The following is a 25,268-nucleotide window of genomic DNA, read 5'->3' on the forward strand; positions in this document are numbered from 1 at the left end:
ATAAACTTATGGGATATGAAGAGAGCAATATATGCCACTATACTTTATAGTTAACATAACTCAAGATCGTTGGACTGTGAAATTACGAGGAAAGAGATAGCATACTTAACACTTCGAAAATAGCATTTGGTAAGAATCGTACATCAAGACAATTGGGAATCGGAACATGACTGCTGAGATCCCATAGTAACACCACTATACCGACTAGGGTCATTCAAGCAATAGAATGTTCTCTGCTATAACCACTAATTGCATCCACAAACTTCATTCCGGTCTGTGAAAGAATACGGTTTATGGGGGCCCCTATGCCTCCAACAGTCATATACATGGATAAAATTAACATAGGAACAGCTAGAATTTGATTGGCAGCTATGGCCAAACTGTCAATTTTCTGGCCCCATTCGTTTTTTTTCACATTCCCCCAAACTTTGTTCATAATTGATTGTAGTACTAGTGTACATGGCAATCTGTGCTGTGCTTTTGGATTCAGCAAATTAAAAGAAGCTGCCCCTACAGGATAGGAAAAAAGAATTGAGGCCTGTGTATTTAGTGAGAATTGTGATCATTTGATTGCATTTCATTTAAAAAACATGCAGCTGGAAATGGGTGGTAGGTAGCGGTTTAGATGTAGCAGGGTGTGTGCCAATGAGATCAGCTGGTCAACTTCTTCCTGGGTCATGACCTCAAGTCTGTCCAGGAATTAAGGCAGAAGTAATGGAAACAGCCATGAAGACAGTGAGGTAAGCGTATGTAGAATAAATGTAAAGCTATTTTATTTTTGCAAAAGAAGTACATTAATGCTATATTGGTACATAGGGGAGCTGGAATTTAGAGAAAAAAAAGTGAACAAAGGTGAACTTAGCCTTTAACCACTTAAGACCCGGACCTTTAGGCAGCTAAAGGACCCGGCCAGGTTTTGTGATTCGGCACTGCGTCGCTTTAACAGACAATTGCGTGGTCGTGCGACGTGGCTCCCAAACAAAATTGGCGTCCTTTTTTTCCCACAAATAGAGCTTTCTATTGGTGTTATTTGATCACCTCTGCGGTTTTTATTTTTCCTCAGTTTAGGCCGATACGTATTCTTCTACCTATTTTTGGTAAAAAAAAAACGCAATAAGCGTTTATCGGTTGGTTTGCGCAATATTTATAGCATTTACAAAATAGGGGATAGTTTTATTGCATTTTTATAAAAAAAATTTTTTTTACTACTAATGGCGGCGATCAGCGTTTTTTTCGTGACTGCGACATTATGGCGGACAATTCGGACAATTTTGACACATTTTTGGGACCATTGTCATTTTCACAGCAAAAAATGCATTTAAAATGCATTGTTTACTGTGAAAATTACAATTGCAGTTTGGGAGTTAACCACAAGGGGGCGCTGAAGGGGTTATGTATGACCTAATATGTGTTTCTAACTGTAGGGGGGTGTGGCTGTAGGTGTGATGTCATCGATTGTGTATCCCTATAAAAGGGATCACACAATCGATGACGGCGCCACAGTGAAGAACGGGAAGCTGTGTTTACACACAGCTCTCCCCGTTCTTCAGCTCCGGGGACCGATCGCGGTACTCCAGCGGCGATCGGGTCTGCGGGTCCCACGGTCCCGGTCACGGAGCATCGGACCAGGTCGCGGGCGCACGCCTGTGACCCACGGCTGGGCACTAGCAGAGGACGTACCTGTACGTGCATGTGCCCAGCCGTGCCATTCTGTCGACGTAAAATGTGCAGGAGGCGGTCCTTAAGCGGTTAAGAATAACACATGCAGTGTTCAGTCACCATTAAGGGGATTTTCTTTCTACTGCCAATAAAAACAGCGGGGGAGATTCACTACAACTGGTACACATTGAATCTGGTGCAGCTGTGCATGGTAGCCAATCAGCTTCTAACTTCAGCTTGTTCAATTAAGCTTTGACAATAAAACCTGGAAGCCGATTGGTTACTAGGCACAGCTGCACCAATTTATGTAAAAAATCCCCCAGTATATTTCATTTAGTAAAGTTTATGTTTTTTATACATGAGTCAACTAAATTTACTGCAAGAATGCTAGTTGATCAGTATTTCTGGTATTATGTTGCATGTGGTAATTTACTAACATAAAGGCTTGTTATTTTGCAAGGTAAATATTGAAAAAGGTGAAGCTGTGTTTAATTTGAATACCCAATCATGTGAAATAAAAATAAAAATAAATATATGTATCTGCATGATTGGTTCATAAAGACATGGATGAGCGAGTTTGGGGTGGAGGAACTTGACTGACCTCAACCCGATAAAACACTTTTTGGGAAGAATTTAAGCGGAGACTGCAAACCGGGCTTTCTTGTCCAGCATCAGTGCCTGACCTCACAAATGCGCTTCTGGAAGAATATTTAAACATTCCCATAGACACACTCCTAAACCTTGTGGACAGCTTTCAAAGAAGAGTTGAAGCTGTTATAGCTGCAAAGGGTGGGCCAACTCAATATTGATCCCTACGGACTTAAGCCTCGTACACACGACCGAGGAACTCGACGGGCGAAACACATAGTTTTCCTCGCCGAGTTTCTTGTCAGGCTGTCGAGGAACTCGACAAGGCAAGTTTCTCCATTCCCATCGAGGAAATAGAGAACTTGCTCTCTTTTTGGCTCGTCGAGTTTCTCGACAGTTTCCTCGACGAAAATGTACACACGACCGGTTTCCTCAGCAAAAGTTTCTTGCTGGTTTTTGCCAAGAAACTCGGTCGTGTGTACGAGGCTTAAGACTAGGATGGCATTAACGTTTATGTGCGTGTAGGGGTATGCCATATATTGATCCAAGCTGTAATTTAGGTTTAGGTAAATCAATCCTAATAGAGTTGATTTACCAAAACAGAAGAGAATGTTTAGCTTGCAAAATGAATTTTCACTGTGTCAAGCTAATTTTTACTTGGCTTAGTGAATGAGGTAAAGCTAAGTGAAAATTCCTTCTGCAAAGAATATCCAATCATATGGTTGAAAAACAGAACTGCTTGCACAGGAACGGAGGAAGACATCACAGTTTCATGATATTCACTAAGCTAAGTGACCATGCCACGCTCCTCTCCTTTAGTAAACATTCCTATTGAATCAACTAGTTTTATAAAACATCAATCTGGATTTTTTCTGTCGCACTGATTTTTTTATTCTTCTGTAAAAGCCTGGTTTCTTTACATGTGAAATGTCATTATTATGTGTGTTTGTTGATGTCCAAATAAAAAGATTTAAGCGGGAGCACAGTCTGCTGCAGGTTAGGTTTTATTCCGCTCTGCGGTCATGGTCAGATGGTCACCACGCACAAGCCCTATCCAGAGCTGTACGAAAATTTACACAGACAGACACGGAGTCTCTGAAGGTTTGTCTGCTTTGTTTTTGTTGCTGTTAAATTTTTCAAGTGCTCAAAGCATCCTTGGATTAAATATAACCACGGCCAAATAAAACAAGGTCAATTTTTTTCCTCTTGGAATACTTTTGTGATAGAAGTCCATACTCACCATTCTGAATTGAATAAACATTTAAAATAAGGTATTTGTTTGTATGGTTACATCACCCAAAATTGAATTTTTAGCCACCAAACCCAGTCTGGCCAGCTAACACACATCCCTGGTGGAAGCTGTGTCAACACATAGTCCTCCTGTTGTCACTATTAAGAGATAGCCTTACCCTTTTTCCGAATGTGTAAAGCATACATTATATATGCAGCAGCAAGAAAAGTGAGCTGTAACGCCCATTTGCTGGAGGCACGGTCACCTGAGGTGTTGTGCAAAGAGTGCGCTCACTGCACACTCATAAGCACACTGACCGAGCTGTCACCAACAGACTTCAATCGTGTGACCTCTGTGAGAGCCAATCACAGCAGTCATATGATAGAAAAGCCATGCTGCCATCTGAACGCTAAAGCTCGCTGGGAGGAGGCATTAAAGGCAATGATATGCAGCTAATGCTGGAGTGCAGGTATGTTGGCAGAAGGTGTCCAAAAGAGGCTGGAGGTGATTGTCTGAACTGAGATACCAAAAAAAAACCTAGTTACAAATTACCATATTATTTTAAGCCAGGTTATGACAAGGAAAAGAAGGAAAGGCTCCTTGGAAGAGATCAGCAGAAAGGTAATACTTAGCCTACTGAATGCTGTGTACATACAAGTTTCATTGTGCCCTGCCCTTGGATCATTTTGGAAATAAGATGAATGACCGCAATGAGGGCCAACCTTTAAAACAGTATTAAACCCAGAACCAAAAATTTTACATATTGTGACTTCATTAGTTTACATTTTTTTAGGTGTTTTTTTTCCCCTTACACATGATTAGGTATTGTTTGCAAAGTGAAGCCTCACCTCATTTACTGAGCTCTAGGTTTTCACCTAGTGATCTGGCCAGTAACACACCTCCTGTATTAGAGCACCTTTTTTGGGGGGGGGGGGCGGCTAACAGTATTACCCCTTTCCCCACTCCCTCCAATCGGTTGGTCGGTCAGTCGGCGGGCGGGTCTGGTGCACTTACCCCATCTATGCAGTGCTTCACCGGCAGTTTCCCTTGTTCGGCGGCGGTGGTGACAGCTTTCCCTTCCTCTGCTCTGCACGGGCATCGGCAGCTTCTGTTTCCTCGATGGCATTCATTCATTCCAATGGCCAGCACAAATAAATATTCTGACCAATGGAATCCATCAATGCTCAAATGCTTGGCACGCCTGAACGTGTCTAAACGTGTGTGCAAAACGTGGTTTTAGAAAAATAAAAATACAAAGCGCAAAGAGGTTCCAAGGGGACATGTAGATAACCACAGTAAGGGAAACTCCAACTACTCATCCGACCAACAATAAGATATGGGTACAAAACAATAAATAAAAGAAGCACTTCCAGCTCTGTGGAAGTCCATAGAGCCACAAGCTCAGGAATAGATAAAATCAAAGTTCACGTTAATGTAAAGTGGCATGCAGGAGTGCCCAGACTAATACATCACCAAGTAAGAGAGGAAAGATCCCTGGTGCTGGACATCAATGTAGTCCTATGGTGGTAATAAGAGAGACCATCTAAGTCTGGGCTCCCACCAGGCCACATCTTCAATGACTAAGCTTCAGGGGCGGAGTGAAATGCATTGGGGCAAGGCCTGGTGGGAGCCCAGGCTGAGATTGTCTTATTACCACCATAGAACTCCATGACTGCACCAGGGATCCTTCCTCTTTTCCTTCCAGTGACTACAGAAGCTGGGATGAGCTCCACCCCTTGCTGGCACTCCTGCAACAGACACAGCATCACCCACACTACTCCCCACAGTGATTGAGCATGAGTGGCACACTAATAAACTGCAGGTCACCAAGCCAGGGCAGAGGAAAAACACATATTCCCAAAAGCTCAAGGGTGACACATGATCCCGGACCCAACAGTATGTTTCATCACCCAAGAGCCTCAGGACAGTGGGAGAAGAGTGTGGTTGACAGCCGCCAGGGTCACTGAGATGGCTCGTGCGCTGGAAGTCACGTGTCCCATAACCAGACGTGATACACCTGCAGAAGACTGCCTAAACTTTGGCTGGTGGGGGCAAAATTGAAGTCTTGCAGAGCACTCACACCATGTCAAACCAAAAGAGAGAAACTATGATGACATGTTTCGGGAACTTGCACCTTCTTCGGATCATGTAATTTTGCCCTCACCAGCCGACGTTCAGGCGATCTTCCACCAGGTGTTTGGCATCACCTCCAGTTCTGGGACAAGTAACTTCCGTTGAATGCGCTATCTCAGTGACCCCAGCGGCCGTAATCCACACATTTGTTCCACTGAACGCTAGGACTGCTCCTTTATTTGTTGTTTTGAAAACTTTTTTCGGCCAAGAACAAAGGCGTTTAGGGGAGGAAAAAAAAAATCATCCTGTGTGCGTGAGCCCTAAGCAGTTACAGAAACAGTTTTATTCCCTTTAATGAATGAAAACTGATCATTGTAAGCATTGTATTTAAAGTGAAAGAAGTAGAAACTGTATGTAAACAGCATTCATTTTTGACTATCTAGGTACTAAAGATAAATAAATGATGGGGATAGTTTTGTATATTATATGCTTCTATTTAAATGTCTCTTGTATGTATGAATGCCTTGTACATGTATAACTTTATTTACAAACTCATGCCAGCTAAAGAATACAAATTCAATGATGCTCTTGCCTTAAAGCTTTGGTTACCAATTGTGTTGGAAAAAAAAGACTACAAAAATGTCAAGCAAAAAAATTATGAAAGCAATTTTATGTACGTTTTGCATTTGGTGTTACAACAGCTCTGCCACCAGTTTAGAGCCGGCAAATAAAGAGATGATTGCTGCATGTTATTTTAGCTTTGTGTCTACTCCCAGTAATCTTCGCACACTGTTATGCCTTACAGTTCTGCTGTTGAATTATCCGCAGGGGTCCAGCCATGGCAAATTACCATAGAGCCATACCCTAACTGGATGAAATTTAGTTACTAAATCATTGTGTATCATGAAGAGACATCATCATTATTTTTTCTTTCATAAAATACTGGTTTTGTATTTTCTAGATTACTTTTTGTATTTCAGTGCTGCTGATTTCCTCCAGCCTCTATCAGCCATATCCTGTCTACAACAGTAGATTATACCTGTGTTGGAATGGCCAGTTGTAGTCTCTACCAGGGGTGCATGTGACACGGTGACAACACATGAAGGCAGTTAAGAGACAGTTGTCACCCTATAACTGGAAGTTTCTAAACAAGGGCCTTCATGGTAGGACCACCAGTTAATGTTTAAATGAAAGCTGCAGATTTAAAAAAAAGTCTGAGATCAGATTTTGAAATGACATTAACATATCTGCACTTATTGGAGATTTTAATAGTTAGGTTTAGATCTACTTTAAGTAGCAAGAGGAAACAAATTATTTTCACTTTGGCCTATGTATAGACATATTTTAACCTACATTGGTAAAAAGGCTTAATCTAACTATTCATATTAATTTTACCTCCTCCACCACCCCAACATCTACCCTGTATGAAAAAAGATCTGTGTAATTGTTTTATTTTTGTAATGTGGTCCAGTCATGTGTAAGGGAGCGTTGGACAATGGCTGTGAATTCCCAGAGTCGTGACATTACCCATAGGCTACCATGGTCTAGTTGTTCTTGGTGCTCCCTCCTCTCCCTGCAGCAACTGCTCACTACACGGGGCAGCCAGATCCTCTAACTGGCTTAAAAATAGGTAAGTACATAGGGCCAAATCCACAGAAGAGATACTCCGGCGTAAGCCGTCGTATCTCTGGTTCTAACTTTGGAACTGATCCTCAGAAGCAGTTTTCCTAAGTTAGGCAGAAGATCCGACATCTGTAAGGGACTTACACTGCCGGATCTTAGGATGCAGTACCGCATCCGCCACTGGGGGCATTTCGAGTCGAAATGCCTCTGTTAGTATGCAAATTAGCACTTAGGGCGATCCTCAAAGCTTTTGTGCCTAGTTTTTTCGCCGTAAGTGTTAGTTTGCCTGGTGTAAAACTAGGGCTGCTTTTACAAAGTGTAAAGTTAGTCACACCTTGTAAAGGCCCATTCAAGCGACGGCATTTGGTATGCATTCCCAAGGGAGAACTCCACGGCAATTTGTAAATTCCAAACTGGCATGGGTTCCCCCCCAGGAGCATACCAGGCCCGTAGGTCTGTTATGGGTTGTAAGGAGACCCCCCCTCCGCCGAAAAATTGACGTAGGGGGTCCCCCTACAATCCATACCAGACCCGTATCCAAAGCACGCTACCCGGCCAGCCAGGAAGGGAGTGGGGACGAGCGAGCGCCCCCCCCTCCTGAGCCGTGCCAGGCCGCATGCCCTCAACATGGGGGGGTTGGGTGCTCTGGGGCAGGGGGGCGCACTGCGGGCCCCCCCACCCCAGAGCACCCTGTCCCCATGTTGATGAGGACAGGACCTCTTCCCGACAACCCTTGCCATTGGTTGTCGGGGTCTGCGGGCGGAGGCTTATCGGAATCTGGGAGTCCCCTTTAATAAGGGGGCCCCCAGATACCGGCCCCCCACCCTAAGTGAATGGATATGGGGTACATCGTACCCCTATCCATTCACCTGTAGGCAAAAAGTAAAAGTTAATAAACACACAACACAAGGCTTTTTAAAATAATTTATTATTCTGCTCCGGAGGCCCCCCCTGTCTTCGTTATTAGCTCAATTACCAGGGGGGGCTTCTTCTTCCACTCTCCGGGGGTCTTCTTCCACTCTCCGGGGGGGGTTTCTTCTTCCTCTCTCCGGGGGGGGGCTTCTCCGGACTCCGGGGGGCTTCTTCCATCTTCTCCCCTCTTCCGCTCTTGACTCGGCGAACCCCGGTTCTTCTGCAGCTCTCCGGTGCCTTCTTCTTCAGCGCTGGCTGCCTGCTATCTGTGTGTGTTAGCTCAATTTCTAACAGGCAGCCGGCGCGGTCTTCTGTGACGTCATCTACTCTTCTGTTCTTCTCCCCTCTTCCGATGTTGCCTCGTCGCCTGTTGTCGCTGTAATGATGGAAGCGCGCCTTGCATCACATTTATATAGGCATCACCGTCCCATCATGCTCCGGTAGGTACCCACGTGGTGGGTGCCTACCCACGTGCACCCACCACGTGGGTACCTGCCGGAGCATGATGGGACGGTGATGCCTATATAAATGTGATGCAAGGCGCGCTTCCATCATTACAGCGACAACAGGCGACGAGGCAACATCGGAAGAGGGGAGAAGAACAGAAGAGAAGATGACGTCACAGAAGACCGCGCCGGCTGCCTGTTAGAAATTGAGCTAACACACACAGATAGCAGGCAGCCAGCGCTGAAGAAGAAGGCACCGGAGAGCTGCAGAAGAACCGGGGTTCGCCGAGTCAAGAGCGGAAGAGGGGAGAAGATGGAAGAAGCCCCCCGGAGTCCGGAGAAGCCCCCCCCCGGAGAGCGGAAGAAGAAACCCCCCCCGGAGAGTGGAAGAAGACCCCCGGAGAGTGGAAGAAGAAGCCCCCCCTGGTAATTGAGCTAATAACGAAGACAGGGGGGGCCTCCGGAGCAGAATAATAAATTATTTTAAAAAGCCTTGTGTTGTGTGTTTATTAACTTTTACTTTTTGCCTACAGGTGAATGGATAGGGGTACGATGTACCCCATATCCATTCACTTAGGGTGGGGGGCCGGTATCTGGGGGCCCCCTTATTAAAGGAGACTCCCAGATTCCGATAAGCCTCCGCCCGCAGACCCCGACAACCAATGGCAAGGGTTGTCGGGAAGAGGTCCTGTCCTCATCAACATGGGGACAGGGTGCTCTGGGGTGGGGGGCCCGCAGTGCGCCCCCCTGCCCCAGAGCACCCAACCCCCCCATGTTGAGGGCATGCGGCCTGGCACGGCTCAGGAGGGGGGGGGGCGCTCGCTCGTCCCCACTCCCTTCCTGGCTGGCCGGGTAGCGTGCTTTGGATACGGGTCTGGTATGGATTGTAGGGGGACCCCCTACGTAAATTTTTCGGCGGAGGGGGGGTCTCCTTACAACCCATAACAGACCTACGGGCCTGGTATGCTCCTGGGGGGGGAACCCATGCCGTTTTTTTCATTGAAAATTGGCATGGAGTTCTCCCTCAGGAATGCATGCCGAGCGACGCTGTCATTTTTTTTTATAATTATTTGTTTTCCCGGCGCGTCTTTTTTTCACCCGTCGCAACTTTAGTGTCCCGTCGCAATCCACAAAGCCGCCCGGCGTCAATTACGTTCGCGCGATGCACGTCGGGAAAATGACGTCACACGCATGCGCAGTACGGCCGGCGCGGGAGCGCGCCTCATTTAAATTGTAAACGCCCCCCGGAGAGGAGGAACGCCTTACGATGGCGGCACTTAACTTACACGGCTTGAAATTTTTACGTAAGTGCTTTGTGGATCAGGCACTTAGGTAAAAACTTTAAGTCAGTGTAACTTAACTGCTGAAAGTTAAGTTACGCCGCCTGGCTGAGGATTTGGCCCATAGATCTTTTTTATATAGGGTATGCAGGATGGGTAGTATGAGGGGGAGGAGAACGTTTTAGAGTTAGCATTTTCTTCCACTAAAAGCTAAAAGCTATTTTTTTCCATTTTGGATACAGTAAAAATTAGTAAACAGCACAGCTCTAAATTTCTGATCTGATCTGACAACAGTTTTTTTTTCTTTATCAAATATAACATAATTACAGACCATTACACAGACCCAAAAGTAGCAATTACAAGTTATTGCTGGTCTTTACATACACTTTAAATATTATTATTAATATTATATCCTGTGTATGTGCAAAAAAAATATCAAACGTATTAGGTTCCATATGCATTAAATGGTATGAATAGAAAAGATGCTCATTGAATAACAGAAGCAGTCAATAGGCAAATACAAAGAATGACAGAGACATTGAACCAAAGTTGGTAATACAGATGAGGATTTGTGATAGATTTAGTTACGATCGCGATGAAGTGATCTATCATTGATTAACATATTGAATAGTGCAATATACAGTAGTTTTACATTTTTAAATTGACTGAAAATAATAAGGGAATTATGACCTATTCAATTTGAGGATTCATTTTCATATCAATAGCCACCATAAGTCCTTACCACTTTAGATCAAAAACCTGAACAGCAGAGTAAACTGTTATGCATTTCACTAAGGACTATGGAATGCATATATGAAACCATAGGGGACCAAAAACAACCAATCAGATTTCACCTTTTACTGACCAACCTCAGGAAATTGAAATCCAGCTCATTGATATAGGTTCTGCAGAACAACAATGCTGTCTAATATCCATAAAAGGTATTCTCTTTGTCATGAATGGATTTAGGCCTCGTACACACGACCGAGTTTCTCGGCAAAAACCAGCAAGAAACTTGCTGGGATTTTTTTTTTTGCAGAGGAAACCGGTCGTGTGTACATTTTTCGACGAGGAAACTGTCGAGGATCACGTAGAGCCAAAAAGAGAGCATGTCTTCTTTTTCCTCAACGGGGATGGAGAAACTTGCCTTGTCAAGTTCCCGACAGCCTAACAAAGAACTTGACGAGGAAAACGATGTGTTTCGCCCGTCGAGTTCCTCGGTCGTGTGTACGAGGCTATACTGTTAGGCAAAGTAGGCATGTGCTTATAAACAACAAAAGCAAAAAGCATTTCCCTGCATAATTATTTCCCAAATGCAGAAGTAGTTATCTCATACTGTGTACACTTATTTACACATTATCCCATTATTTTGAGACACGTTAGGACCAGGAAAGCAAAGAAATTCATTCAAAAGAGGTATCACTAACAGAAGGATGTTACTTAAAGTGAAGTTCCGCCAATTTTTTTTTTATTAAAAGTCAGCAGCTACAAATCCTGCAGCTGCTGACTTTTAATATATGGACACTTACCTGTCCTGGACACCCGCGATGTCGGCACCCAAAGCCGATCTCTCCCTCGGCTCTTGGGTGCTGCTGCTGCCATCTTGCGGCTTCACTTCCTGGTTCCCTACTAAGCATGCGCGACTCGTACTGCGCGATCCCACTGGTCTAGGGTGACCACGTGTCCCGGATTGCCCGGGATTATCCCGTAATTTTAATTTGTGTCTCGGGAGCCTTCATTCCGGGACAATACAGTGTCCCCGGAATCAAATAAGGACTGGCTGCCAGCCTGCCACAGTGCCACTGTAACTAAAGAATGCTAAACTCACTGGTTGCTAGGGCCGCCTGACTGGTCCCTGCTGTCTTCTGGGACATGTGTGTCTCCCAGAAGACAGCGGGGTGGACGGAGTAGGTGCCGGACGTGGTATAGGTCACTGCAGTGATCTATGCCCAGAAGTGGGAGCAAATACCTATATTACACAGGTATCTGCTCCCTCCTCCCCCCTGGAAGGTGCCAAATGTGACACCGGAGGGGGGGGGGATTCCGAAAACTGGAAGTTCCATTTTTGGAGGTTGTGTGCCTACAAGTTTCAATGATGTAAATCAGGCTCTGCCCATGGATCAGTTGGAAAATAAGATGCATGATCTAAGATTCTTAGATTGTAACCTCAGGTTACAACCGCAAGTGTATTGTATTTGTACTGTCTACCCTCAAGTTGTAAAGCATCACGTAAACTGTTGGCGCTATATAAATCCTGTATAATAATAATAATGCATGACTTTGATGGGGGTCAGCTTATAAGGGAAGTATGATGTGACTGTCAGTCTGTATAGATAAGAGGAGTGTTTTCCTATTGGCTTTGTTCATGTATGAGTATATTTGGTGCTATTAAGTGACGGGGTAAAGTGACCTTGTTACAAATGTAAACTAACTCATAGTGAGGAACATTTCCAATCCTTGCCTGATTCCTATATAATAATTTAAAGAGGAAGTAAATCCTGATGGGTTTTATTTCCTCTTTTGTTTCCTGCAAACCCAGCAAAGTAAAAGCATAATGGGCTAGTGTGCATTGCATACTATGCATAGTACATCCCACGTCGGAGCCGACAGTCACGGCACACGCTCTGGAAGAAATGGCACGGAGGTCTGTTTCCTCACAGCGCATGCACGGATGACATCATCGGCGCACTACAAGGTAAATATCCTCTAAACAGCACATGTTTAGGAGACATTTCCACTACCTATAGGTTAGCCTTATTCTAGACTTACCTATAGATAAAAGGGACAATCGGGGGTATACAACCACTTTGAGCCTTCCAGTGTTTCTTCTTTTTTTACACTGCATATTACTACCTTTATTAATGTGAGAGACATTTTTCTGGTAAAGGCTAACAGTACATTGGGACCAGTCATACCTGCAATGCTGTGCTGTAAAACAATATTTAGTTATATTCATGTATCGTTTATTACATTGTCATGGTGTATTGCTGCATTGCCAATTAACTTTTTGCTTGTGTTGGTATAGTCTACAGTCCAGAGTGTGTTCTAGAGGTGGATAGTAGAAAGCCTTCCATGTGCCAGTAGTCATGTTTTTCAAAGTGGGTAATATCAAAAAAACAATCAGGGTCTGTTTTGCACATATGTATCAAGATTTGTTTGACCCTGTACAATTTCTGTGCAGTAGATTTGCATTAGGATGTGATTTTACTGAGATTCTTACCTTGCTGCAGTTCTTGGATCCCGAACATAAGGAGCTGTTCATGTTTTCTTTGTCGGATAATCCTAAAAAAGAGGTAAAACAGCAAAAAGATGACATTCCTTCTAAATTAGACAACATTTGGGTGGCCCTGTCAGCACCACACTTAGAAGTCTAAGGCAAAGTGCAGCTAGCCCACAGGAAAGCCACAGGCGGGTGATTACGAGTGTTTGGCTGAGAACGCAGTGCCCTATTCTGATGTCAAGAAAGTGAACATCGTAGTAAACTATCATTTTTTCATTCCATTACCGGGAGCGTACCTCTAAAACCCAACTACTCGAGGAGCCGGCCGGCTCGATCTTTTATATGCACATATGCATTTGACTCATTGTAAGTGTGCATTTTTTATCTTTTAATAAATTTACATTGGATCTTATGCTATGCGAGCTCCTCTTCTCTTTTTATGGCGCATCCTGCATTATACATCGATTGAGGCTGTATCGTATTGATGCTTTCCCTGTTGGACACCTAACCAGCATATATGCGTTTTTGATCTCCTGTGATAAGAGATCAACTCCATTTGGTAAGAGGCAGTACATCATTAAGGTGGAGGTGTTTCCCTATCATCACTTTTCGGGTTGCTTTAATATGCCTCACCGTTTGGAGATTGAAGTTTCTATGGTTTCAATTTTGGACTATATGGGATTTATCCACCTGTGAAATGTTTTCTTCTTTTTTCATGGACTTTTATGTGTTCATCACAATTTTATTGTTTTTTTTATTCTCTGTTTAATCATTGAGAGTGTCTGATCATTTATTATTTATATCACTATTTATGCATGTATGTGTTAATTTATATTCACGTTTGTCACTCATAAGTTTGGCACAGTTTCATATTTTTCATGGTTTCATGCATTTAAACTTATTAGCGCAGCTTGTTTTTTCCTAAACCTGTAAAGCTGATTGGTTTCTATGCAGAGCTGAACCAGGTTTTGCCTGCTCCAATTTTTGTAAATCAACTAGAGCAAACATCTCAAAGATAGCCCTCCATGTTTGTGCTCTCCTAACAAAAAACATCATAATACCAAATATAAAGACAGAGATGGAAAGAGTATCCTTTCCTGGAAGCAGGGTATTTCTAACATGCCATCCAGCATACTAGCGCGAGTTTCAGTATGCCTTTATTTTATTTTCTTGCGCCGTACTCACTGTTTAATCCCGTAGTTACGTTTCAGACTAGTAGGCGTTCCTATGCAGAGGGGAACATGATTGACGGCCGGCTATGGCGCGTCACGCTTCCCAGGAAATAGCCGAAATAGGACTTGGCTCTTCACGGCGCCTGCGCAGTCAGCTCCTAGTCTGTGCGCAGGCGCCGTAAAGCGCCGTGAAGAGCCAAGTCCTACTCGGGAAGCGTGACGCGCCATAGCTGGCCGTCAATCATTGTCCCCTCTGCATAGGAACGCCCATTCCCCGTGGGGAGTCTGAAACTTAACTACGGGATTAAACAGTGAGTACGGCGCAAAAATAAATAAATAAAGGCATACTGTAGCTCCCGCTAGTATGCTGGATTTCATGGTAGAAACTTGCTTTTCAGGGTGAACCACCGCTTTAAACAAATCCGAAATAACGAAACTACATTTCGGACAACATTTGAATTTGAATCCTTTTCTAAACTAATTTGAATAGTTTCTAATCTAACTCGAATTTCCAAAGAGAATAAAGTAGAATAGAAAATAATGGAATAGAATAGAGAAGAAAAGAATGGAAATTAAAATAATAGCATAGAGAAAAACAGAACAGAATAGAAAATAAAAGAGCAGTAAAAAATAGAATAGAAAATAAAGGTAAAGAATAGAGAATAAAAGCATAGAATAGAAAATAAAGGAATAGAATAGAATCGAATAGAAAGACTATAACCATCTTCTGAAATAAAAATTTCAAAGAGAATACATTCAAATTAGAATAGAATAGAATATACAATATACACAAAAATGTCCCAGGAGTTAAAATGCAAAGCTGCTTTCTGTCAGAATGTAGAGAGGATTCTATAGTCTGAATTACACATTTAAAATGTCCTTCCTAAATGTAGACATCCCAATATGCCTTTTATTAACATTATTAGCCAGGCAAACCCCAAAGCCATTTTTCCATTACAATGCTGGGCCTATCTATTCGGCAATACCCTGATTACTTATGATAAAGAACTGTGATCTTGATGGAAGGTTCCTTATTATTCGTCATTTCTATCATACAACTTTGGTTCACAAGACACTTCCATTACATGTTTTGGATCACATCTGACAAACTGGGGAACTGCAGTTTATTTCGCACTTCATCTAGCTTGCACCCATCGAAAATTTTCAAAACTCCTCAGTGTATCAATATGACAAGCTCAGTAAAACATCACATTTACTTACTGTCATTTGAGCCCGTCTCAAGAACACCATACGGGGGAGCCAGGAAACTAGCCATGTACTGCCGATATTTCTGTAAGACAGGAAAAAATTCCATCACTAAGCAACAGCTGAAACACTTTCTTCCTTCCAAAACCACACATTACTACAAAATTCTCTGTTTTATCTATAAAGGCAGATTTATTAAAGCCGTAGTTTTTACACCATCCAGTGCTTGCCTCAAATATACAACCAGGCCTAATAATCAGATCCAAGGCATAAAAAAAATAAAAAATGAGTATAAGCCAAAATTGCTCCTTTATTAACCAATTTACTGGCCAAAGACCAGAGCATTTGTTGCGATTCGGCACTGCGACGCTTTTACTGACAATTGCGCGGTCCTGCAATGTGGCTCCCAAACAAAATTGAAAAAACGCAGTTATAGCGTCTACAAAATAGGGGATAGATTTATTGCATTTTTATTAATATTTTTTTTTTACTAGTAATGGCGCGATCCAATTTTTATCGTGACTGTGAAATTATGGCGGACCCACCGGACACTTTTGACAAATTTTTGGGACCATTGTAATTTTTACAGCGATCAGTGCTATAAATATGCACTGATTACTGTGAAAATGACACTGGCAGTGAAGGGGTTAACCACTAGGTGGCTCTGAAGGGGTTAAGTCTGCACTAGGGAGTGATTCTTATTGTTAGGCGGAGTGGCTACATGTGACATGTCACTGATCGCTGTTCCCGAATCTGGGCCATACTGTATTTGCTGGCATATGACTACCTTAGCCGTCTTATACGCCGGGTCAGCTTCTCGGATGCCTGCTGTATATTGCGGTAATACTGTATGTAGCTTCGGCTACATACAGTATATACCGCTTAGCCAATCCCGGTGAGCGATGTATTCAAATGAATACAGAGCCTGCTCGCATTGGAGTAACAACCTCTGCCAATCAGAGCAGGCTACTGTAGAGTCAGAGAGGCGTGGGCTGAGATGATGTTACAGCCTCTGCCAATCCAAGCAGGCTTTGTATTCATTAATAGAATACATTGCTCGCTGTGATTGACTCCAGCTCCAGCAAGAAGGAAGAAAAAAATGGCTCCAGAAGGAAGAAATATGAAGCATCTGAAGCCTCGGAAGGGGGGTCGTCTTCTACGGTGAGTACAGGGAAAAAATCGTAAAAAATGTAAAATTAGGGGGTCGTCTTATACGCCCGGTCGCCTTATACACCGGCAAATACGGTACATTGTTTGAGTGGCTTGAAAATACAGGGAATACCAATTATATTTCTTTCAACTTTCTTCCTTTCAACAGCACTAAAAGTTATAAATCTTACTGGAAGAGAAACATAACATTGATAATTCCAGCTCTGTAAGCATACATATACATTGTGATTTCATTGTAAAATGTCAAAAAACATTGTAACTTACCCTAGCTGGTTTTTCAATGCTATGTTTCATTTCTGGACAGCTAATGCTTGTATGGTTTTGGTGTTTCTGAAGTTGCATGCCAGATCGTGTACTACAAAATTCATGTTTAAATTTGAAAGTCTTTTCCATAGCATCGCTTAAGGATCTTTAAAAGGTAGAGTAGAATGTTCGTGAAAATTAGAGTTGTGCCACGCTCATCATCCTAGGTAATGTTGGAGCCCTCTCAGCTCAGGTGAAGATGTAAATTCCATCACAACAAGGATGTTCTGAGATAAATGGCAGTGATATTTATGGATCTTCTAATCCCCTCAGATGGGATAATATGACAGGTCCTTTCAGGAGTGCTAGATGCATTAGCTGTCTTAGATGAACATTGCTTTCATAGCTTATAGGCCTCCCTGTCACCATTTCTAGTTAACGTTTGTGAGGAGTTTGCAAGAGGTCGATAAATTTAATCTGGATTAACAAGACTTTATCTGAGTTATAGAGACAATTGGTCAAAGTTCTGTGCTGATTTATTTTATTTTTTTTACAAACAAAGCCACATTGTCACCATTAATGTGTATCTAAAGCTGCTTCTTTTTTTTTCTTCGAGTAAAGCCTCATACACATGATCGGATTTTCATCGGACAAAGTATAGGACTTGTGTATGAAGATCGTTGGCCAGGAACTTGTCTTGCATACAAACGGCAAAGAATTGTTGGCCAACAAGCACAAAACGACGTGTTTTATCAGCTCTTTAGGGACACCCTTTGGGTAACTTCTGCTAATGTTGTGTTATGGTGAGCATTGCTTCTGAGCATGCGTGTTTGTACTTTGGAGGTGTACACACGATCGGAAAATCCGACAACACAATTGTTGGCAGACAATTTTAAAGCATGCTATCCCACATTTGTCCGTGGAAAATCCGACAACAATTGTCCAATGGAACATACAAATGGTCAGATTTTACAACAACAGCCTGTCATCACACAATTATCGGCGGATAATCCGATCGTGTGTATGAGGCTTAAGTAATGATTAAAACCCTTTTCGGATTTTGTTCTTGTACAGTAAAACCTTGGTTTGAGAGCGTTTTGCAAGACAAGCAAAATGTACAAGCGATGTCTTGATATAAGAGTAGCGGCATGTCACAACTGAGTATAAAAACTAAGAGAGGAGCCTCTAAGTGTAGCAATATGGTTACATTTAATGAAAGTACAACATTTAGCAACTTTAACCAGAGTACAACGGTTTGAAGGACCGTTTTCATCAGTCAAAGCCGATCGTGTGTGGGCCCCATAGGTTATTTAACCATAGGTTAAAAAAAGCCAACTTGCTTTAAAATTAACCTATGGATTGGTAACCGATAGGTCAAAACTGATCGTTGGTAGGCACAACCATCGGTTAAAAATCCATGCATGCTCAGAATCAAGTCGACGCATGCTTGGAAGCATTGAACCTCGTTTTTTTCAGCACGTCGTTGTGTTTTACGTTACCGCGTTCTGACACGATCGGTTATTTAACCTATGGTGTGTAGGCGTGACGGACCATCAGTCAGCTTCATCGGTTAATCTAGGACAACGGTCCTTCAGACCCTTGTCCTCTGGTTAACCTATCGTGTGTACGAGGCTTTAGAGGAGCCTCTCTTCTCTTTTATACCCTGTAAAAAATGTTTTGATATACTCGTGCTATTACAAGCATGTTTCTGGAACAAATTCTGCTCACAAACCAAGGTTTTACTGTATTTGAATACTTAATTTTGGTTTATAGCAGAAAAAAAAAAAGGAATAAGGAAGAGATATAATCTCTGTCAGGTTTTCATTGCTGTCCACCGGGGAGATTAACTCGTTTTTCCTGGTAAAAATTATCAGAAAATGATGGGACGACAAAGGTTATACAGTTGTGACGGGAATAGGAATAGAAAGGAAATCTACCAAGGGGGCACGTGTTCTAAGGCCTCGTACACTCGATAGGTTAAACAGAGGACAGCGGTCTGATGGACCGTTTTCATCGGTCAAAACCGATCGTGTGTGGGCCCCATCAGTTATTTAACCATCGGTTAAAAAAAAGCCAACTTGTTTTTAATTTAACCGATGGATTCCTAACCGATGGGAAAAAAACAATCGTTAGTAGGCACAACCATCGATTAAAAATCCATGCATGCTCAGAATCAAGTCGACGCATGCTTGGAAGCATTGAACATCGTTTCTTTCAGCACGTCGTTGTGTTTTACATCACCGCGTTCTGACACAATCGTTTTTTTTAACCGATGGTGTGTAGGCACGACGGACCATCAGTCAGCTTCATCGGTTAACCGATGAAAACGGTCCATCGGTCCGTTCTCATCGGATGGACTGATCGTGTGTACGCGGCATAAGAGTAGTTTTCCTATCATTTTGGAGAACGTCCTCCTTGTTGTATCTGGGGGACAGGAAATTAGGGTAACTCTTCCCAATGGGATACAGACAAAAAAAATTACAAGTCTTCTAACCATTCACCATCTTAAATTAAAAAAAAGTTTTGGCTTTACCTGTTGTCTGTATTAAAGTATATTCAAAGAAATATAGTGGAAGAATGTTGGGGCACAATTACAGGGGGTAGTGTCCACTGATTTAGGGTCTATGATGTTTTGGCACCCATACATAAATGCCCTTCCCCTTTATGTACCATCCACCAGCTCACAATCCAAAATAATAAAGCTGTTTGCTTTCTTTCAAATAATCTTCCTCATTCTGTAATTTACTATTAATCCTTTAGGAAACGTCCCTTTATATCAATATAATAAATAATGGATATTGTCAGTAGGTATGGGATTTCTGTAAAATATATACTTTAACTTTTTTAGAGACAAGACGGCACTTCGGTCAAATTGAAGGGCAAATCAAACTTTCATTAGGTTTTTGAACAAAACCAGAGGACCCCTTTTGAACTAGGGGTCATGTGGTGCTGATTTACACTCCTGCAAGAATGGTTCGAAGTGTCCTTCATGCTATATGTTAGGCTGCATGGCTTGCCTGGCAAGGTAGAAAGAGTAGTAAAAATAGCAAGTGTTATGTAAGGCTGCCTCATAGGATTCAAAGGGAAATCTGTAGAACAAATCAGTGTTTTAACTGAATGTACAATCTCATGCGAGCTCCTGGAGCAATTCAAACTCTAATATAAACACAGAATATGAGAGCTGATAAGGAGCGCTCAGCCCACGTAGGCTGCCCTTTTGTACAGAATATAATAGCTCGGGTCCCACTTGACTGATGGCCTTTTTATATTCACGATAACCCAATGTCTATTACATTCCATTACTGTATTAGCCTCTTTTAATCTGCACTTCGGCTTTTTCACAAATCCATCACTCTTTTGCAAAAAACATTTCTTGATTCTTGCCATAATCAGCTCTGGAGAATGATCTTATGTACTTTCACTGCTCTTTTTATCCTAAATACACATTTTTTTAAAGGTCAAGAAATAGAAGAATTTTATACCTTACAACAAACTAGCTGGGTTTTTAGGCAAATTTAGATACGTTTTTATATATATATATATATACAGTTGTGCTTATAAGTTTACATACCCTGGCAGAATTTATGATTTCTTGGCCATTTTTCAGAGAAAATGAATAACATATGTTTGTTTCATGTATGGTTAGTGTTTGGCTGAAGCCATTTATTATCAATCAACTGTGTTTTTTTTAAATCATAATCACAACAGAAACTACCCAAATGACCCTGATCAAAAGTTTAAATACCCCAGTTCCTAATACTGTGTATTGCCCCCTTTAACATCAATGACAGCTTGACGTCTTTTGTGGTATTTGTGGATGAGGCTCCTTATCTTCTCAGATGGTAAAGCTGCCCATTCCTCTTGGCAAAAAGCCTCCCATTCCTGTAAATTCTTGGACTGTCTTACATGAACTGCATGTTTGAGATCTCCCCAGAGTGGCTCAATGATATTGAGGTCAGAAGACTGAGATGGCCACTCCAGAACCTTCTCTTTATTCTGCTGTAGCCAATGAGAGGTCAAATTGGCCTTGTGTTTTGGATCATTGTCATGTTGGAATGTCCAAGTACGTCCCATGCACAGCTTTCCGACTGATGAATGCAAATGTTCCTCCAGTATTTTTTGATAACATACTGCATTCATCTTGCCATCAATTTTGACCAAATTTCCTGTGCCTTTTGTAGCTCAAACATTCCCAAAACATCAGCGATCCACCTCCATACCTTTCATCATAGGCCATGTTGACTCCTCTCCAAATGTAGCATTCATGGTTGTGGCCAAAGCTAAATTTTGGTCTCGGTATTCCAAATGACTTTGTGTCAGAAGGTTTGAGGCTAGTCTCTGTGAGGTTTGGCGTATTCTAAGCAGGATACTTTGTGGCATTTGTGTAGTAATGCTTCCGTCTGACGACTCGACCATGCAGCCCATCTTTCTTCAAGTGTCTCCTTATTGTGCATCTTGAAACAGCCACACCACATGTTTTCAGAGATTCCTGTATTTCACCTGAAGTTCTTTGTGGGTTTTTCTTTGCATCCCGAACAATTTTGCTGGCAGTTGCGGCTGAAATTTTAGTTGGTCTTCCTTGATTGGAGTTTGAACACTGCTGATTAGCATTCTCAATTTCTTGGATATCTTTTTATATCCCTTTCCTGTTTTATAGAATTCAACTACCTTTTGTCATAGATCCTTTGACAATTCTTTTGCTTTCCCCATGACTCAGAATCCAGAAATGTCAGTGCAGCACTGCATTAAAGATGCAAGGGTCTGTCAGGAGTCCAGAAACTCATTGACCTTGTATACACACACATTAATTACGAGCAAACAGATCACAGGTGAAAATGGTTACCTTTATTAGCCATCCAAAGCCCTTTGTGTCAACTTGTGTACATGTTGACCACCTGACTTTCAGAAGACAGATCAAAACTCTGCTCTTTTGATGTCATGAGACACGAACAACTAGCGCCCAGAAGCGATTCGGTTCGCATGCGCCGCGCTTTATAAGTTTTTCATTCATTCATTCATGTTATCAGGCCAAAATCGCCAGGGTGTGTAAACTTTTGATCAGGGTCATTTGGGTAGTTTCTGTTGTGATTATGATTTAAAAAGAGTAAACACAGTTGACTGATAATAAATTACTTCAGCCAAAAACACTAACATGAGTGAAAAAAATGGTTTTGTGTTATCATTCATAGTCTCTGAAAAATGGCCATGAAATCATAATTATATATATATATATAATACACAAAACTGTCCCAATTCAACTAGAACTGAAAAAGATGCGCACATACCTTTTTTGTTGCCTGTACTGCCAAATGCCACTCTGATCCTGAAAAATGTTTTGCTGAAGGCTGTACTGAAACCAACACTTCTGGGATAGTCTGGGCCTCCTGAAGCTTCCCCTGGTTCTTCTTCCTTGCCTCTATATCACTACTATATACTGTAATGTAACAAGTGGAGGTCAGCAGCAGGAACCAGTGAGAGTTGCATGGGGCCCAGAAGATCGGTCGGCCCGAAATATATCCGCGGATAAATATCCGCTGGATCGTACACACCAGCGGATCTATCCGCTGAAACCGATCCGCGGATCAATTTCAGCGGATCGATCCTCTCGTGTGTACGGGGCCTAAAGGAAAATTGGTTTCAGTGTGGACTTAAGCAGAACATGTCTAAGAATTGGTTTAAAATGTTTTGTATAGCCACGTGTTTGTTTCAAGAAGCTACTTAGAGCCCTTGCATACTGTGCCGCCCTTAGCATCGGCGATAAAACGCCGCTATGTTTACCACCGACGCTATGGGCGGTTTTGCTGCACATTTCGGCAGCTAGCAGGGTGCATTTACCCCCCTATCCTTTGCAAATACCAGTCCGCTTTAATCCTTCCTTGAAAATAGGTTAAGCAAAAAGAGAAGTTACAGAGCACACATTTAGAGAGTAGACCCTCCCACCATACATGTGAGAAGCTGTCTGGTTGCCGTGAAATGCACAGCTTAGTGAGGTAAGCTAAAGGGCATTTTGTACTTCACACAGCTGTAGCATTTTCTGAACAGCATCAGTAGCTCACTGATTAGGGCTGGCCATACATTATACAATTTTCTGACCTTCGACTATGTTGTGCCAGGGTCTACCTGATTTCATACAAATTTAAAGTGTTTAAGTTTGATCTAATAATATATGGTTTCGGTTACTCTAATGCCGGGTACACACGAGAGGATTTATCCGCGGAAACGGTCCTCTGGACCGTATCCGCGGATAAATCCTCTGGCGGATTTTGATCTCCTGGTTGTACTAACCAGGAGATCAAAATCCCCGCGGAATTCCGTCCGCGGTGACGTGTCGCGCCGTCGCCGCGATGATGACGCGGCGACGTGCGCGACGCTGTCATATAAGGATATCCACGCATGCGTCGAATCATTACGACGCATGCGAGGGTTGGGTTCGGACGGATCGATCCGGTGAGTCTGTACAGACCACCGGATCGATCCGCTGGAGCCGATTCCAGCGGATAGATTTCTTAGCATGCTAAGAAATTTGTATCCGCTGGAAATCGGTCGGCCCGAAATATATCCGCGGATAAATATCCGCTGGATCGTACACACCAGCGGATCTATCCGCTGAAACCGATCCACGGATCAATTTCAGCGGATCGATCCTCTCATGTGTACGGGGCCTAAAGGAAAATTGTACAAGAATATTGTATAATGTATGGCCAGCCTTAATTTCACTAATTGTCTGAAACTTCCAATTTGCTCACATGGAAAGTGCTATGGTTGTACAACAATCCTGGGAGTGTGGCTGAGTGTTTTTTAGACTAGTTTTATATTCTGTGGACTGTCTAACTCTAGTTTAACAACTGATAATTTCTCCAAAGCCTACATTTTTTTTTCTGCAGTTGGCCACCCCAGTGGTTCTCATCTGGCACTGGTGTTCCACCAGCCTTGGCAAATTTTGTTAATGAACAGCTGCGCGCAAGCGTGCTTTACATGCCAGGGCTGCTTTTTACTTCATTACTTATTGGTAATGACTAAGCACAATTGTACTGTGTGAAACGCATCTAAAAGACTTGTGTGTTGGATTTGGATTTCTATCGATGTGCAGCCATTTCTTCTCCTAACCACATACCCACAGAGGATGGGCCGGGGCTAGCACTTCACCAGGAGCGGAGAGTTACTTATTCGTATGCTTTTTACTCTCAACCCAGCCCTATCCGGCTATTTCAGGGATCACTCAAGTCAACACTATCTAAAACTGTTCTGTAGCAGCAAAAATTATAGAAGTTTTGTTTTCCTGCAGCACCCTCTACCATAGCTTTGTAGTGCAATCGGTACTGGTAATCTATAATCCATCTGACAGCTGCTTTTCTCATACGGATCAGTAACAGCTTACCCATCAGAGGTGAATTATATTATTCTGTAGTCAAACAAAAAGAAGGAAATTGAAATTGTTGAATGTAAACACACAGTGCAGGTACAGGAAAACCCTAAATGCTTCACCACAGATGCTTCTCACCATTTGTTTCTCAAGTTTTAGTCTGCCTCTTCACTTCTCTGAATGCCAACGTTTTAGTTCACCAGTGCCAATTAGAACTTTACATCCTAAACTTCCATGTTTATGTTTACACTAGAAGATGGGGTTTAAACTAGATGGGACAATCCTGTAAAAGAATATTAAGAGATTTGAAAGATTTCTGTAATAGATTAATTCCAATGATCATCAGCTCCGTCTAGTGACCAAAATGTGGTATTGTTTTCTGGACTACTTCCTAGAGAATATACAATATATTACCAAATGTATTCGGACGCCTGACTTTACACACACATGTCCTAGTCTCAGGCCTCGTACACACGACCGTTTTCCTCGACAGAATCCATCAAGAAACTTGGTGGCAGAGCTTTTTTGCCGAGGAAAACGGTCGTGTGTATGTTTTTCGTAGAGAAAACTGTTGTGGAACTCAACAAGAAAAAAAGAGAACAAGTTCTCTTTTTCCTCGTCGGGAGTCTCAATTTCCTCTTTGTGTTTCTCGTCGGGCTGGTTTACGACAAGAAACACGTTCGTGTGTATGCTTAGAAACCGGCGCATGCTCACAATAAAGTATGAGATGGGAGCGTGCCTTTGGTAAAAGTAGGGTTTGTAATAGAGATAGCACATTCGTCACACTGTAACAGACTGAAAAGCGCGAATCGTCTCTCACCAAACTTTTACTTAACACGCAGTAACATTAGATATTAGCAAAAGCAGCCCCAAGGGTGGCGCCAGTGGAATCAAACTTCCCCTTTATAGTGCCGTCGTGCGTGTTGTACGTGAACGCGTTTGAGAATGACGAGATTTTGACTTGACAGTGTGTACGCAAAGAAGGCTTGTCAAGCTTCTCGACAAGCCTAACAAGGAACTCGTCGAGGAAAACGATGTTTCATTTACGACGAGTTCCTCGGTCGTGTGTACGAGGCCTTAGT

General features: G+C 42.5%; 1 protein-coding gene across 1 annotated transcript in view; it reads right to left on the reverse strand.

Moving 5' to 3' along the window:
• The window catches only part of RAPGEF4 (Rap guanine nucleotide exchange factor 4), a 198,463-nt gene extending 182,883 nt beyond the window's left edge, over positions 1 to 15,580 (reverse strand). The window contains exons 1-2 of the mRNA XM_040358501.1: positions 15,426 to 15,580; positions 13,033 to 13,094 (exon numbers count right to left, since the gene is read on the reverse strand). Coding sequence (XP_040214435.1) covers positions 13,033 to 13,094; positions 15,426 to 15,519 — 156 coding nt within the window. The 5' untranslated portion in view covers positions 15,520 to 15,580. The remainder of the gene's footprint in view (positions 1 to 13,032; positions 13,095 to 15,425) is intronic.
• Positions 15,581 to 25,268: the final 9,688 nt, after the last annotated feature.

The sequence above is a fragment of the Rana temporaria genome, chromosome 6 (assembly GCF_905171775.1).
Source record: "Rana temporaria chromosome 6, aRanTem1.1, whole genome shotgun sequence".
Lineage (NCBI taxonomy): Eukaryota > Metazoa > Chordata > Amphibia > Anura > Ranidae > Rana > Rana temporaria.